Source organism: Scomber scombrus, chromosome 22 (assembly GCF_963691925.1).
Source record: "Scomber scombrus chromosome 22, fScoSco1.1, whole genome shotgun sequence".
NCBI classification, from domain to species: domain Eukaryota; kingdom Metazoa; phylum Chordata; class Actinopteri; order Scombriformes; family Scombridae; genus Scomber; species Scomber scombrus.
This window is the reverse complement of record NC_084991.1, coordinates 9,779,261-9,793,033: the sequence shown is the minus strand read 5'-3', so window position 1 is coordinate 9,793,033 and position 13,773 is coordinate 9,779,261. Positions and strand designations below refer to the sequence as shown.

The window sequence follows — 13,773 nt, the reverse complement described above, 5'->3', positions numbered from 1 at the left end:
GAGTCAAACAGTCAGCTCATCCAACGACGCCACCGATCGTCAGAACAAGTTAGCCGGCTGGCGTTAATGTAGCTACCATTAATGACTGCTACCGGGCAGAGAGCTTAAATCCCAGTCTTAAATGTGTGTGTAAGAGTCCCCAATAGTCTAAAATATACAAGTGGTTCATCTATTTTTCAGTTAACAGAGTTGTGGTAATATAGCGAAATTAGTAAACGGTCTGACCGTTGGTGTCAATGGCCATTGTTTCTAATATTCAATGTTTTCTTTGACTCCAGTCTTGGCTCATGAACCAGTTAGCTGGGACACTGAAATAACTCTAACATTTCAGTAAAGAGAAGGGTGGCTTTCTCACAACACTTCTAACGTTATCAGTCAAACTGCCATAATGTCCCATTAGATGAGAGAGACAGATAAGCACCCCAGCAGGGGAATATGCCAGAAAAATTATGGATTCAACCTGTTACTTGGTGTTAACTAGATACTTTCAGCTGGCAGTGAGTCCATGGAAGCTCATAGTGACAGCAGCTGTGAAAACACAAACAGAAAATCTTTCCTCCTAAAAGCCTTAAATTCTTTTAAATTGAATCAGGATGCAAAATGAACTTGTATGTCCATGGGCCAAATGGCTAGTGAATGTTCAGATTTTACCAGCCACTCAATAAATTACCATTGTTTCCTGGATGGTGACTGGCTGGTGCAGATTTTGTGCCCTGAATTGAATGTAATATGAAGTATACTTTTATCTTACATTATGTGAAGTGGTGTCACCAACAAGACGCGTTGACCTCTCTTAAAGTTAGTCTTTGGGAAAAACATATAGTCTTAAGAGGAATTTGACATTGTTTCTGTAATTACACTTGTATTTACAGAAATAATACACACAAACACTTGTTTCCCCAGAGTTGCTTATTTGTTTTTGCACAAGACTTTTAACATGATCTGATCTATCAATCTCCAGACAATCCCTATCAAATCAGAACTGCACCTCAGGCCAACCACTGAGTGTGTGTTTTTCGGGAAGGCCTCCATCAGGTCCTGGAGGAAAGAGACATGGCCAACAATGAGAGGGTGTCCAGCTGCTCAGTGCAGGAGCTGCGCGTGCTCATGCAGCTGAGAGGAGAGGAGGCACTAAGTAGGATCCATGAGTCTTATGGAGACGTTAACAGACTGTGTGCCAAACTGAGGACGTCACCTGTTGGTGGTAAATATGTTCAGTAACTCAGTGTCTGTGTTCAGTGTGTATCCTCTTCTAGTATCCGCTACAGTAACATTCATTGTGACAGTCTATATGTTCATTTTAAATATACATTTTAATCTCATATTTACGGTCAAGTATTCTATCAACAAAAAGTAAGAATCAGAGAAAAAGTCAGAAAATGCATATTCAGGAAACATTTTGCTCTTATTGTGTGTATGTGCACGTACCTATAAAGGAGAAAAAGTGATTAAGAGCAAGTATACATACATGACTATTTCGGCATCACAGTTTTGTAAGTTGCATACTGGACTACAATTGGCTCTAAACTAGTTGGGATGTCACAAATCGTGCACCACTTAAAATTGGGTTTTAAGTGAGCACATACGATGTATGTGAAAACAGCCCTTTCGTCTCAAATTCTGTACATACTGAAGTTCAAACATCCAACTGTAGGAACAAGATGAAATACATATTTTTGAGTGGAGGTGGACTTTAAATGTTTGACAAACAGTTTGTCTGTAAAGATAGAACCTGTGAGGAGACCATGGGGTTAAATTAATCTGTTAGCCTAATTATCAAATAATTCTTAATGTATAATGTGGGATTTGTTCTTTGTAGTTTAAAAAGTAATGATTAAGCATAATGATTGCACCTCACACCTAGAAGGAACTACAGAGGTCAATTTTATTTAGTCAATTTTAAACTTCTAAGTTACTTCGACTCTACTTAGTGATGTCTGTGATTGTTTCTGATGCTGTTTATCCTTTTATGTTTGTTTGTTTTTTTTTTGCTTGTTTTTGTTTTTCCCGTTCTGCTGTGCTCAGGTCCCTTCCGCAAAATATATCTTGATTTCAATGAGATTGCTGGATTAAATACGAGTTAGATACAGACATCACTAGACGTTAAATTAAATGTTAACTCAGTTTAATAGTGTAAGTCAGGCTCAGGCAAAGACATGTGGAGTGATGTTCTCTTTGTGTCTCCTGCTGCAGGTTTAGATGGAAACTCTGAGGACATCAGAAGAAGAAAAAAACAGTTTGGAGCAAATTTCATCCCTCCTAAAAAGCCAAAAACCTTTTTGCAGTTAGTGTGGGAAGCCCTGCAGGACATAACACTCATCATCCTGGAAGTGGCTGCCATCATTTCATTAGGTCTTTCTTTCTACTCACCACCAGATGCTGACAGAAAGCGTGAGTTTATCTTTTTATTTTAAACTGTCAAACGGTCACTCTGTTTAAATGTGTTGTCTTGTCATCAGGCTTCAGTCAGTGGGGAGGTGTGTGACTCGGTGTGGATCCTATGGCACTTCTCTCATATTATCAGCACATGTGATAACGCTTGTTCATAAAAAAAATATCTTCACAGTCTAAGCAACTGTATCTGTATACATTTATTCATCTTTAGATTTACTGAGTGTTATTACTGATGTATGAGAAAAACGTGTGTTGTGTTGTCTCTGTTCAGACTGTGGCTCAGCAGCTGGTGGTGTAGAGGAGGAGGGCGAGGCGGAGGCTGGCTGGATTGAAGGCGCTGCCATCCTGCTCTCTGTGGTTTGTGTGGTTCTGGTAACGGCATTCAACGACTGGAGCAAAGAGAAGCAGTTTCGCGGCCTCCAGAGCCGCATTGAGCAGGAGCAGACGTTCACCGTGGTCCGAGGGGGCCAGGTTGTTCAGATCAAAGTGACAGAGATTGTCGTCGGTGACATCGCACAAGTTAAATATGGTGAGAGCATGCATGCACTGATCTGTAACAGAGCCGCAGGGCGTCAAACCTCACTACTTTTCAAGTACTGACTGAAATGTGTCAGTAGCACCAAGGATAATACCACAGCTCCCTGAACATACTTGCTTGGAAAGGTTGAGCTTCCAATTTGTGATGATCTCTAGGTCTTGTTCCTTTTGAGTTTGAATCCACTTATTGTAAGTTCATAATGAATGTAATCTAATGAAGGTAATGTATTTAAATTGATGTATCCTGTCTACACGAGTATTGCAATAAATCTAATCATATCCAGTCTTAGCAGTGTTTAGTGATGCACATAGTCTCTGTTTTTAAGATGTCTGCCTTTGGAGACTATGCTATTAATTTATGGTCAAAGAAAGTCTTTGTGAATTATCCACTGAACCTACTGTGAGCAAATCATTAGGACTGTTTAAAGTTTGTCTTCTTTCAAAGTGTTAGCCCAGAAAACTGCAGATGAATTATATGGCATTGTCATGAAATGTTTTCATGATGACAGAATTATCTTGTAATTTCAACACAGATCTAATTATCTTCTAAGGATTATTAAATATTAATCTGAACACCAGAATACAACTGTCTGTATAATGTCCCTATAATAATCCTGTAGGTTGGCACAACATCACTGTTTCATAATCATTGGAAAAAAACTCCACCCTTCCTCTGCTGCATTGGTTTTTTCTTGTCCTGCTGTTGTAGTGTGACAGACAGATGCTGTAATGATGTAATATAATAATACGCTGATAAGGGTGAGCCGTAATTACAGTGTACCTATGTGTGTGTGTCGGATGTCCCAGGTGACCTCCTTCCTGCTGACGGCGTCCTGATTCAGAGCAACGATCTCAAGATTGATGAGAGCTCTCTGACTGGAGAGTCGGATCATGTCAAGAAGAGTTTGGACAGAGACCCTATGATGCTCTCAGGTGCTTCACTCTGCCCCCATACACATCAAACTACAGCCAAGCCAGTCATCGCCTGAGCTGTCATCATAAGCTCTGATCTGCCAGTGTCTGCTGCTGCTTTTTCGCTGATAAATCTGATCCTTTTTGGGGGTTTCACACTTACACTGAAGACCGAAAAAACGCAACTTTAAACCAGCTGACATGTTGGCAATATTTGCTGCTGCATAGTGGTGTCATACAGCTGTAAACATTTTAACATACAAGGATCCAGCCCCGTTAAAAACTATTAACTTTAACAGTTATTAAAAAACATGGAACTTCAGGAGGGGCAATAGATAAGGAATCTCCCTCTCGGGATGGACAGATGTTCACATCTGAATGGAGTTTACAGAAATACTCATCTCTCTCATGTCTTTGTCTCTCTCAGGTACCCATGTGATGGAGGGCTCTGGTAAGATGGTGGTTACTGGTGTAGGTGTGAACTCTCAGACTGGAATCATTTTCACGCTGCTTGGTGCCGGCGATGAAAACAGTAGCGAAAGCAAGGAAAAAGAAGAGGAGCCGAAGAAGACAGAGAAGAAGGAAAAGCACAGCAAGTTCAATTCACTTTACTTTAAAGAGAAACAAGATTCTTCAATTATCACAATTCACAGTTCAGGGATTCATTAAGAGTATAAAAAGTTTAAATTCAGATTTCACTCCAACATACATCAGATGGTTAGAGGCAGCTTTTAAAGATCAGCAGCATTTTTTCATGTGGTAGTTTTTGACATCTGCCATTCATTATTAAAGAAATCTTATTCCTCTTACTCAGCTCTTACCCAGTGGTTAAGATTTAAAAAAACTTTAATAATTATGGTGTTAAAATGATTTAATTTGTCTCGAATCTGCTGCACCAGTTGGTTTTATGTAAGAACTAATGGTAATCCTATTTAAACAAAATTGTCTTGGCTTAACTAGAGATGTCAGCAGCAGAATTTTTAACTGGCTTCCTGTTTCCTCTGTAGAGAAAAACAAAGTTGAAGCTGCTGAGATGCAGCCAATCAAAGAGGATGAACAACCAGAGAAGAAGAAGAAAAACGTTTCCAAGAAGGAGAAGTCAGTCCTCCAGGGGAAGCTGACCAAACTGGCAGTGCAGATTGGCAAAGCAGGTACATGAATGTTGTGCTCTGGTCGGAATCAGTGGATGAGTGAACTTAGTGCTTTCCCATTGGTTCAGTTTCTCTCCACATAAAAAACAATTCAGGCAAATCAAAATGGGTCACTACAAGAACATTGACTTCACTCATTGGTCACATTTCTGGAGCAGGAGTGAGAAAGTAAACCCAAGAGGAAGTTCCTAACTTTCAAATACCACAAAGGCAACATATTTGGTTGTTATTACAGCTCAGATGTCAGATCTAAGTTTGTTCTGTTTGTGACCAAGTGAGACCACTTTCTCTAAAGGGTCTTGGTGAGGTTGTTTTGGTACGATTGCTTTGCTCAGATGTGTTGAAACAAATTGAAAAAAACAGTCTTATGTTAACTCTCTGTCTCTCTGTCTGCCTTCAGGTCTGTTTATGTCAGCTCTCACCGTCCTCATACTTATCACTCGTTTCCTGATCGACACCTTCTGGATTCAGGGAGTTGCCTGGTCCAGAGACTGCCTGCCCATCTACGTGCAGTTCCTAGTCAAGTTCTTCATCATCGGTGTGACTGTGCTGGTGGTGGCCGTGCCAGAAGGTCTCCCTCTGGCGGTCACCATCTCCCTGGCCTATTCAGTCAAGGTCTGTCTGTATATGGTACAGCTTGTCAGCCTGAACACATACAGCCAAATTATTGTCTTTTCCTTTATTAACCTCATAAAAAGTCTTATTGACATTAAAGTCTGTTTGTCAAGAGTGAAGCATTACCGCTCATTCTGTGAACTATCGTTAGTAAATTTGGTAAATCACATTCTGGTAACGTTGCTCTACTCCTCTGTCAGAAAATGATGAAAGACAACAACCTAGTCCGCCACCTGGACGCCTGTGAGACGATGGGCAACGCAACGGCAATCTGCTCAGACAAGACGGGCACGCTCACCATGAACCGCATGACAGTGGTACAGGCCTTCATGGCAGGACGCTACTACAAGATAATGGCGCAGCCGGACCAGATCCTCCCAATGATCCTGGATCTCCTCATCACGGGCATCAGCGTCAACTGCGCTTACACCTCCAAGATTTTGGTGAGTTTGGTGATTGCTGCAGGTCAGTTCACTGTAACTGTAACTAACATCTGTTTACAGTATTGATTAGTCTACATTTATTTTCTTGATGAATTGATTATTATAGAGGGTTGTCTAATGAATCTGAGGTTGTGAGATGATAACTGCTACACAATCTTTCCCTCTGCATGTTTCATCTTTTTCATGTGTGATACTGGAGATTTTTATCTCTTCAGGATAACCAATTATTGTGAGAATTGACATCAGTGAACTTTGTTCTCCATCTCATGATGAAGAATGATGCGACTAACAACTGTTTCAGTGCATATATGGACATGTGACTATGTTATCAAGATCGATTAGAAATAATGTAACCCTATACTTTATCCACTAAACTCTTTCACTTGTTTTGTGTTTCTTCAAAGTTGTGTCTCACAGCTGCTGTGCTGCTGCTGCTGATGTGTGTTTAATTTCCATATCTTCTGCTTCCTTCAGCCTCCAGAGGCTGAGGGCGGGCTGCCCCGCCAGGTGGGGAACAAGACTGAGTGTGCCTTGCTAGGATACACCCTTGCGCTGCACAAAGACTACCAGACTGTTCGCAATAAGTTCCCTGAGGAGAAACTGTTCAAGGTGTACACCTTTAACTCAGTGAGGAAGTCCATGAGCACCGTGCTGAAGAACCCTGATGGCAGCTACCGCATGTTCAGCAAAGGGGCCTCTGAGATACTGCTCAGGAAGTAGGTTTTAGTACTGTGTGTTACACAGCTCTGTGCTCAGGTGATGATCTCATGACCTTGTCCTTTGGTTCCAGGTGCTCTAAGATCCTGATTGACACCGGTGAGGCCACAGTCTTCAAAGATCGGGACAAAGACGAGTTGGTAAAAAAAGTGATCGAGCCGATGGCGTCAGAAGGCCTGAGGACCATTTGCCTTGCCTACAAAGACTTCCCCACCGATGACGGAGAGCCAGACTGGGACAACGAGAGCAACATCCTCTGTGGCCTCACCTGCATTGCTGTGGTTGGCATTGAAGACCCTGTGCGACCTGAGGTACGTCTGCCCTGAAAGATGGAGGCAACCAGCCAAGCCAATCACACTACAAATACACACAGTACAACACAGCTGCAGGTTGTCCCTCCAAACCAGTTACTCATAGAACATCTGAGGAGGAGCTCCCTCAAACACTGTCGTCCTTTCTTGTTTTAAGACTCTTCTACTTAAATGTTTTTACACGTCACATCAACTCCTAAATGTATGAAATGAATCAAGGGTGAGACAGCAGTCCACCTGAAACTCATGGCATGTATTCATCAAGCATCTCAGAGCAAATCTGTCTGACTCCCATCTGTTTCAGGAGCTGCAGGGACACTGCGTGTGAGAAGAGATGTTTTGGGAAGCTACTGTCATCAGTTTTTGTCTTTCCACATTTTTTTATTTACTCAGTCGTATTTCACTCTCTTCCTGTTTTTTCTGCTGTTCTTATCAGGTACCAGATGCCATCAAAAAGTGCCAACGGGCAGGGATCACTGTCCGCATGGTGACAGGAGACAACATCAACACTGCCCGTGCCATCGCCATCAAATGTGGCATCCTGCTACCTGGAGATGACTTCTTGTGTCTGGAAGGCCACGAGTTCAACCAACGGATCCGCAACGAGCAGGGAGAGGTCAGTCAATCACAGATTGGACTTAAAGACAGCAGTGTCAGCCCTTAACTGCACCTAAAGTCTGTCTTCTGTTAATGTAACACTCTAGATGTAATCACTCCATGACTTTTCCTCTGGCACCACCCTCAGGTCAACTTGACATTTTTGACTCCAGTACAGATCAGACAGAGTCTGAAAAAAAGCTCATTTTGTGTGGCAGACTTATGTTTTTGTCAATGTCCTGTCCTGCAGGTTGATCAAGAGCTTTTTGATAAGGTTTGGCCAAAACTGCTCGTTCTCGCCAGATCGTCTCCAACAGACAAACACACTCTGGTTCAAGGTGAGACACACTTTAACCAGGTCAAAGAGGGAGGGAGGGGGAGTCAGACTGTGTCAAAAGCAAAACAAACCCCGATATAAAAATGAAAATAAAGACGAAAACAAAACAAAAAGGATAAACATTGCATTGGAAAGCATCAGAGGGTTTTTACCTGAATTCAGAGGCAACATTCGAGGCTTCATTTGTTCCATAAATGTGTCTCAGCTGTGTGTCTATCTGTTGCTCTCCCAGGTATCATCGAAAGCACAGCGCTGGAGCAGAGACAGGTAGTTGCCGTAACTGGAGACGGAACAAATGATGGACCCGCCCTCAAGAAAGCGGACATAGGCTTCGCCATGGTAACGACTGCTGCTGATGTCACCAAGCTGCTGCTTGTAGTGAAATTTGTGACTTTTTATTTTTATAGTTATTTTAAACATTTATTAAAGCATTTATAATGATGTGATTAGTACATAAATCACTATTAATCAATAATTTGAAAACACAAAGAGATGTGAACAGATTTTTTAAATGTATTAATATGTAATAAAAAATTAATATATCAGATTCATATTAATTTGCTATGTTTTCAAGTTTAAAGAGCCCCAGCCAGGAGGTCAAAGGTCAAACAACTGATTGTTCTAACAAACAACAGATTTGATGATTGATCCCATTTTATTCATCATTCATTTTATTGATTCCTTTCAGATACATGTAATTAATAAATTAAGGATCCATTCTCCCAAATCCTCTTTGTGTCAAGTGTCAGAACACGTGTGGATCTGCTGGTCATTGATTCACTGCCTCTCTGACAGTTACGTGAGGTAGCTGTTAATGTCCACTGGATCGGAACTCAGCAGGTCTACTTCTGAAACTCGGTTGTCAACATTTTCACATGTAGACTGACTGTGGACAGGGTCAGGTTCAGGACCAGATCAGGTTCAAGTTGATGTAATTTAACGTACATACTGTGTTCTGCAGGGCATTGCAGGTACGGATGTGGCGAAGGAGGCGTCTGACATCATCCTGACAGACGATAACTTCAGCAGCATTGTGAAGGCCGTGATGTGGGGCAGGAATGTCTATGACAGCATCTCCAAGTTCCTGCAGTTCCAGCTCACCGTCAACGTGGTTGCCGTCATCGTGGCCTTCACTGGAGCCTGCATCACCCAGGTCAGAGCATCCTGACACTAAGGGCTGGACAAAGTAACAAGAACATCTAACAGGCAGTTGAATCAGCAAGTAATGACAGTCATGTGGTTGTTTGCTTAGAGTATCAGGCCTTTCTGGTCAGACCAGTCCCTCACAGTCAGAACGAAACAGATTAATTGAGGTTTTGAGTGTTAAACTAATAATACTTCGACTCTTGCTTATGTAGTTATGATTATCTCATGAGATAAATATTTCAGATTTGAAACCACATTTTTAGTGAATTCCAGGTTTTGTTACAGTAAAATGCCAAAATGCTGGTCCAAGGTGCGCTTGGCCTTTGGGAACAGTTTGGTGTTTTGTGTCTTGTGCAAGGAAATAATGCCCAGCTCAGCTGCCTTTGTCATAGATATATAATCAGGTAAGATCTCTTGTGACAGAGACCTGAGTACAGCAGATATCAGTTTACAAACTTTAAGAAGGTAATTTAAGTAAAGTAGAAACAAGCAGCCTAAAATTGACTCCTGGACTACACCTTACTCATGCTTTAAACGTGAAAATTACTGTTATGTATCCATGCCACAGTAAGCTTTGTTATCATGTCAGATAACAAATAAACATGAAACAAGATCAGTAAAACGGACATTCAAATTCACAACCAAAAATCCTCCTGCAGGGTTTAAATCAGATGTTCAGAATTTAAGGTCATAAAATGTCTTATTTTTAATTATATTGGGTCTTAAACCTGCAGTGCAGACATTTACAAATAAATGAACAAGCCCTGTACAAATAAGTTCACATAATGTGGATTAAGCCAATAGCAGTGAGATAAATCTTTCTGTATTTCACAGTATACTGGAGATTTGTAATCTGGTGTCAGGTTTGATGTTTCTGCGCTAGCCAGATGAATCCATACATATCCAAAACTATCCCCATTAATATTGCAAAGTTGATTTCAAAGACAGCCTTAATGTGCATTTGTTTTGCTGTGGAAAGGGTATTGAATTTTCTCTGCCGACGTCTTAAAAAGCAATACATTTGATTTGATTGCCATTTTCCTGGTCTTCTAAATGACACAAAGGTCTTAATCTACGAGTTGATGGGGTTGTGGTTTGTGTGCGCGTCTTCAGGACTCTCCTCTGAAAGCCGTGCAGATGCTGTGGGTCAACCTCATCATGGACACTTTCGCCTCGCTGGCTCTCGCCACTGAACCGCCAACTGAAGCGCTGCTGCTCAGGAACCCATACGGCCGCAATAAGCCACTCATCTCCGCCACAATGCTGAAGAACATCCTGGGACATGCTGTGTACCAGCTGATTGTCATCTTCACCCTGCTCTTTGAGGGTCAGTGAACGCACCACACACATACACACAGGCACAGATCCACATGATTCTGTCTCTTAACACAATCAGATGAGAGGAATTACTCTCCACTGAGAGGCAGATAGGGATGTTCTGATATCATTGTTGTACTTGAGGATGGTTAGTGGTGTGAGTGAGAAGAATGGAAAAAGGACAATTTATTCAGTCCGGCAACAAAACTTCATTAAAGTAAAAGTAAAGTCATGGTGTAATAAACATAATTAAGGGACAGAAACCTCTTACATTTGATTTGAAAACATGTCACATAAAATACATTAATTCATAATTCTTTGTGTGTAAATGATTGGAATTTGATGTAGAAGTGGAGGGATTGGGTTGATCTGTCCACCTGCTTAGTAATCTTTGACGCTCCCTGACAGGTGAGAAGATGTTTAATATTAAGAGCGGCAGGAACGCCCCCCTCCACTCCCCACCCTCTGAGCACTACACCATCGTGTTCAACACTTTCGTTCAGATGCAGCTGTTCAACGAACTAAATGCCCGCAAGATTCACGGCGAGCGGAACATCTTCAAAGGCATCTTCAACAACCTCATCTTCTGCACCATCCTCCTAGGAACCTTCATTGTACAGGTAACCTGTGAGGGGCAGGGCTGTCGTCACAACTGGGGGGGTGCATTCCATTCTGCTAATATCAGCTTGCTCCCATCCTCGCTGATCAGTTGTTTTGCTTTTAAACTAAACGAACCTTGATTATTTTTACATATTGATGACTTCTTCCAATTTGACAGGTGATGTGGTGATGTGTGTCATGAGTAGTTCCCGTCTTCTCAAAATGACAGTTTAGTGAGCAGCCCATTTGGTGAATTAAACTGAGCTGAGAAGTGAGGATGAAACGCAAGTGAGAGGAGCGAGGAGCCACGTTAGCCAAATGTAAAGCTCACCTGCCCAGTTCAAAGTAGTGAGTGATAAGAAGATGTTGTCCCTCTGTCCTACTGTAGTTCATCATTGTGCAGTTTGGTGGTAAACCGTTTAGCTGTGTGAGTCTGAGCGTTGAGCAGTGGCTGTGGTGCGTCTTGCTGGGACTCGGCAGTCTCGTGTGGGGACAGGTGAGATACTTGTAAACCAATAACAACAACAGGGTGCTGCTTTTGAACCAAAAAACTAAATCTCTTGAGATATAACACTATTAAGACACATACCTTTGTTTGAGTTCACTGAGCCACAAATCATCAGCCAGAAATGTCCAATTAAAGACTTTTTTTTTAAATTATTCAAATAATGAACAATTCTGAAATAACACAAACACACAAAGTCTTGTGTGAGGAATCAGCTGTACTATAATGCCTCACATTGTAAATTCAGTATTGAATGAAGCGGTTTAATTATTTTGGCTGACAAATATAATTCTTCTTATGATGTAGATTAATATCATTAACACAAACTGATGAGGATTAATTAAGACTTTCATTTATAGCCACAGCAGCACATTACTGATACATTTTCAACTTCAAAACAAGTCTGCAGCTCATTCAGATATGGTAACAACGTTTTGTGAGATCATTTTAAATATTAAATAGATAACACAGTTTTCATTTTTCTTTCTCAGGTGGTGACCTGCTTCCCCACTAGCTGGCTCAAGTACCTGGGGACAGCATGTCAGTGCACTCAGCGGGATGGGATCCAAGAGGATGAGATGAAGGACCAAGATGAGACTGACCAAGCTGAGGAGGAGAAGGAAAAGGGGAACTGGTTCCGCAACCGGAACCGCATCAAGAGACAGGTATGCTTTCATTTCTTCTGGGAAATGTGACAAAACAAAGTATGTAGAGACGAGCAACATAAGCTTTTCACATAAACTTCAGATACAACCTGTAGGTCCAAACCAAAGTAAAAACAGGAAGTAACACTCTGGATTAGCTCATAACTAAGAGCAGAAGGATTTACTTCTGCCCAATCAGCTGTTTTTTTCCACATGTGAGGCTGAAAGTCCCTGCAAATTCAGCATGTGGTCGTGCTGCAGAAGTAGTGACAAACACAAGATTTGTTTTTGTTATTGTCCTCTGAGAAATTGAAGAAAGCTACCTGCAGTGGGCTGGTTATTCAGAGTCCAGACTGTTGGGTCTGTTTGTCACTGAATCAGAAGCAGAGGTCACAGTAGAGGAGCTGAACTGATGGAAGAAGAAAGATGAAGAATAGAGGCACAAAGTCAGCAGAGGAAAACACAACTGATTCCAGCTGCTTAACTCCAATAAATCCACCACTCTGGTTTCATCTCCTCAAAATCCAAACAGCTGACTTTCCACATTTTAGCAACAGTGATAAAAACTGTACATAGCAACCATAGTTTGTTGGAAGAAGATTCAAATATATTATCTGAAGTAGATCACTGCTGCTCTGCTCTACTCCATTGAACCCTGAGCTGACTCTCTTCTTCTCCTCTGTCTGTCTTCTTCTTGTCTATCAGATCCATGTAATGACCGCCTTCAGAGACAGCCTGTCTCCTTATGAAAGTCTGGAGAAACACGGTTCTCGCAGTTCCATGGACATCTTAATGGCCCAACACAAGTTACATAGCAAGGAGTCTGTGCCTCAGATGTCACTGATCAATGAGGCTGAGTAGCTGCCCACCCCGCCCAACATCACTCCTACTGCCTCAAACTAACCATCCCTACCCAATCAGAGGCAGAGAAGGGTGGGGCATGACTCCACCATCCTAGGTCATATTTGCATAGAAACGTTTTTTTAAAAATAGTTGAAATACTTCAATACTAGTTATGAGACCTTTTAAAACTGTATTTATCAGTCTGTTTTAATGTAGTGACTTTTTCTTATTGTACAAAATTCTATTGCAAACTTTTACGCAATATTTCAGTAATACAAAGCGTGCATTTGTGTTGAAACCATAGACTGTATTGTTGAACCAGTACCAAAGACAAAAAAAATTTAAATGTGAAATTAAAATGAGTTACTAAGAGTGAGGGACCTATTCAAAAACATTAACAATTCCCACAAAGAAATAAGTTTCAGGACGTTTTTGTCCGTCATGCATTCATAACATTTTGCAAATAGCTTGAGTTCATCTGTTCATCTGTTGGTATGGGGCTTAACCTTTAAATATTTACATCTATGAATAAAAGGGTTTACCCAATACAAACATGTTGTTACCCGTTTTTCTTTCTTCCTTCATAAGTACTCCGGCTTTAATCGACACTTAACGGGTGCAGCAGCATATCTTTAGATTCAACCCCGCTCTGAAATGAAGGCCACAATTCCTGCAGAGATTCACACTAGAAGAAAATATGTTCC

General features: G+C 41.3%; 1 protein-coding gene across 1 annotated transcript; it reads left to right on the top strand.

The window, feature by feature from the left end:
• Positions 1-1,053: 1,053 nt before the first annotated feature.
• Positions 1,054-13,087, top strand: LOC134004824 (plasma membrane calcium-transporting ATPase 1-like). The gene is made up of 19 exons (XM_062444220.1): positions 1,054-1,204; positions 2,194-2,391; positions 2,666-2,923; positions 3,739-3,864; positions 4,271-4,495; positions 4,851-4,994; positions 5,395-5,609; positions 5,810-6,052; positions 6,527-6,768; positions 6,843-7,080; positions 7,517-7,696; positions 7,928-8,015; positions 8,247-8,353; positions 8,976-9,167; positions 10,274-10,487; positions 10,886-11,097; positions 11,466-11,573; positions 12,074-12,247; positions 12,932-13,087. Exons 1-19 carry the CDS (start codon positions 1,054-1,056, stop codon positions 13,085-13,087), a joined length of 3,471 nt encoding a protein of 1,156 aa, XP_062300204.1.
• Positions 13,088-13,773: the final 686 nt, after the last annotated feature.